The sequence below is a fragment of the Nematolebias whitei genome, chromosome 8, assembly GCF_014905685.2.
Source record: "Nematolebias whitei isolate Nwh7 chromosome 8, NemWhi1, whole genome shotgun sequence".
Lineage (NCBI taxonomy): Eukaryota > Metazoa > Chordata > Actinopteri > Cyprinodontiformes > Rivulidae > Nematolebias > Nematolebias whitei.
In genome coordinates this window covers 1971371-1973968 of record NC_056505.1, presented here as the reverse complement: position 1 = coordinate 1973968, position 2598 = coordinate 1971371, and the positions used below count along the sequence as shown (strand labels likewise).

The 2598-nt window shown below is 49.5% G+C and overlaps 1 protein-coding gene across 1 annotated transcript in view; it reads right to left on the bottom strand.

The window, feature by feature from the left end:
• Window positions 1-358: 358 nt before the first annotated feature.
• The window catches only part of phf19 (PHD finger protein 19), a 6193-nt gene continuing 3953 nt past the window's right edge, over window positions 359-2598 (bottom strand). The window contains exons 6-14 of the mRNA XM_037680804.1: window positions 2139-2287; window positions 1974-2069; window positions 1716-1905; window positions 1533-1600; window positions 1326-1466; window positions 1076-1136; window positions 916-1001; window positions 740-829; window positions 359-672 (exon numbers count right to left, since the gene is read on the bottom strand). Of these exons, the coding sequence (XP_037536732.1) occupies window positions 369-672; window positions 740-829; window positions 916-1001; window positions 1076-1136; window positions 1326-1466; window positions 1533-1600; window positions 1716-1905; window positions 1974-2069; window positions 2139-2287 (1185 nt within the window). The 3' untranslated portion in view covers window positions 359-368. The remainder of the gene's footprint in view (window positions 673-739; window positions 830-915; window positions 1002-1075; window positions 1137-1325; window positions 1467-1532; window positions 1601-1715; window positions 1906-1973; window positions 2070-2138; window positions 2288-2598) is intronic.

The window sequence follows — 2598 nt, the reverse complement described above, 5'->3', positions numbered from 1 at the left end:
TTAGCTAATGCTAAGCTAAGGCTTTCAGAGTGACATCTGTCCGTTGACTTAGTTGATAAACTAGCAGGACCAGTGCCTCAGCTGGGTGGGGGTCAGTGCTGGAACCAGTTCAACTTCTATTAAACAAAAATGTGTTAAATTTGTTACTAACGTGTAAATGTTCTGTACTAAGCATGAACTCTGAACGTGAGGGGTGGCTGGATTAAATATTCTAACTGTAGGTGTAAATAATTTTATTAGATTAGATTTAAAAACTGCTGCAACTCTATTTAAATGTAATTTTCACAGAAACACGGTCTCAGCAGATCAGGCCGAGTCTGGATGCTGAGAAATCAGAGCTCCTCACACACCTTGAACCTTGAACTGTCCTAATAAGGTGCTGACCCCTCCCACTCCAGCAGGTACTGGACCGTCCCCTGACGAGTGACACGGCGGGCCAGCACCTGATACCTCTCCCCATTGGTCAGTCTGCCCGCCACTCCAAAATAAGAGGAGATGGAGGAGTGGAGGTGGGAGGAGTCTGACAGAAAGCAGGAGGCCTCTGTGGTCAGGTGGGCGTGGCTTGCAGCAGCAGGGTCGGTCTCAGAAGGCTCCTCCCCTGCTTCGCTGCGATTGGCCCACTGGCTGTAGCTGTTGCTGGGTAACTTCCTCTTCCTGCTGCCCACCCTCCTCCTGCCGACAAAGGTCAGAGGTCAGTGGTTCCTCCACGAGGCAACAGGTAAAACGCAGGAGAGGTTACCTGAAGTGGTAAGAGCTGCTTGTTGAAGCAGAACCTGAGGTGGAGGCATCTGTTGAGTCCTGATCGATGCTGACGGTTCTGCTGGAGTTGCTGAGGAGGAGTAGAAACTTTGTAAATGGACCCAGCGGTTCCGAGTACATCACTCATCAGTTTATCGATGGGCACACTGAGCTCACCTCTTGAGGCTCTGCAGCTCGTCCAGGGTGAAGTCAAAGATGTTGGCCATGTGGTGGTTGGAGGTCCAGCTGCAGGTCAGCTTGTTCTGTAAGCAGAGACAGTCAAACGTCCAGCCTGACGCCAAACGTCTCCATAAACAACCGAGAGGGAGAGTCTCACGTTAGGAATGGCGTCTTCGAGAAGCCACTTTGATTTCTTCTTCTTCCTCTCAGCTGGACCACTGACAGAAACACAAAACAGACTGGGGTCAGCATCCTCCTGACCAAAACCTGAAGAACAGCCGAGGACCGGACCAACGCTTACAACACACCACCTGTCGGTTGTTTGAGGACTACCAACTGGACGGCATGTGTTGATGACACGCAGCTTCTTGACTGCACGATGACCTGACTCTTGTTACTAAAATTACCTGTCTGAGATCTTCTTGTGGCTCCGCCCCCGATCATTTGGAGCACGGTCAGGAAACAGTTTGTTGGGGGGGTTGGGAGGAACTCGTGTCCTCAGACGAAAAATGCATTTCCTCTTTTTAATCTCCTTTCCACACAGAAACCTGAAACACATCCAGAGGTTTATATTCTGAGGACACGGACAAACGGAGGCGGTGAAGGATCCTCACTTGCTCTTGTATTTGTTCAGAGCGTCCAGCAGGTGCTGCCCCCTCTCTGCAGGAGGAGTGTTGGACAGCTGAAGGAGCAAACAAGAAGGCACCTTCAGGTTACAGCCCGCTTAGAACACTGCAGCGGTCTGGATTAGTTCTGTTGGCTCTGGTTCAGTCCTCCGTGTCAGGTGCTTTGGTTACCTTTCCCAGCTGTAACTGGTCCCAGTTGGAAGAGACGAAGGCCAGGATCTCGTCCAGCTCAAAGTATTTCTTCTTGCTGCTGACGGACAGGTTGTACAGAACCAGGTGAACCACATCGACCCACCTGAGAGGAAGGCGGCGGACGTACTCTGACCCCTTGTTACACACTGCACACAGGAACACGTAGAACCTGAGCAGCAGAAGAAAGAACCGTCAGCGCTGTCCACAGACTGAAAACTGGGCCGGACAAACACTCACCTGTCTCCAAACATCATGGACTCCTGCAGACACTGGGTGCACGCTTCATGGAACCACTGCTGACACCTGGAGCACTGCAACATCTTCAGGTACCACCTGTACACAGAACCAGAACACCGTCAGGCCTCAGCCAACAGCTGCACACGGCTGACTGGTCCAACTTACTCTCCAGGGCCGCCGCAGTAGCAGTAACACTGCTGCTGGTTGGTCCGGTGCTGAGAGTCCCAGTTCAGAGAAGACAGGCTGTATGGCAGGACCTGCTTCATGGCCCACAGAGCTTTGGCTACTGGTCCTTTCTTCAGAGCGCCGCCTTTCTGTGAAGACAAAACAAACAAGTCAGACATGTTCAAATGGATCTGGAAAGATTGTTCTGTTATTTTGATGTTTGGACTTCCTGTGGCCTTTTCAAACATTTTGTAGAACCATTGAAGGACTAGAAACCAAGACCCTGGCTGGTATAAATACTATTCAGTTCAGTTTCTTCAGCTCCAAGTCACAACAGAATCATCTCAGGACTGAACAGAAACATTCATGTATAAAATAATAATTAACAGAAACATTCATGTATAAAATAATAATTAACAGAAACATTCATGTATAAAATAATAATTGAACAGAAACATTC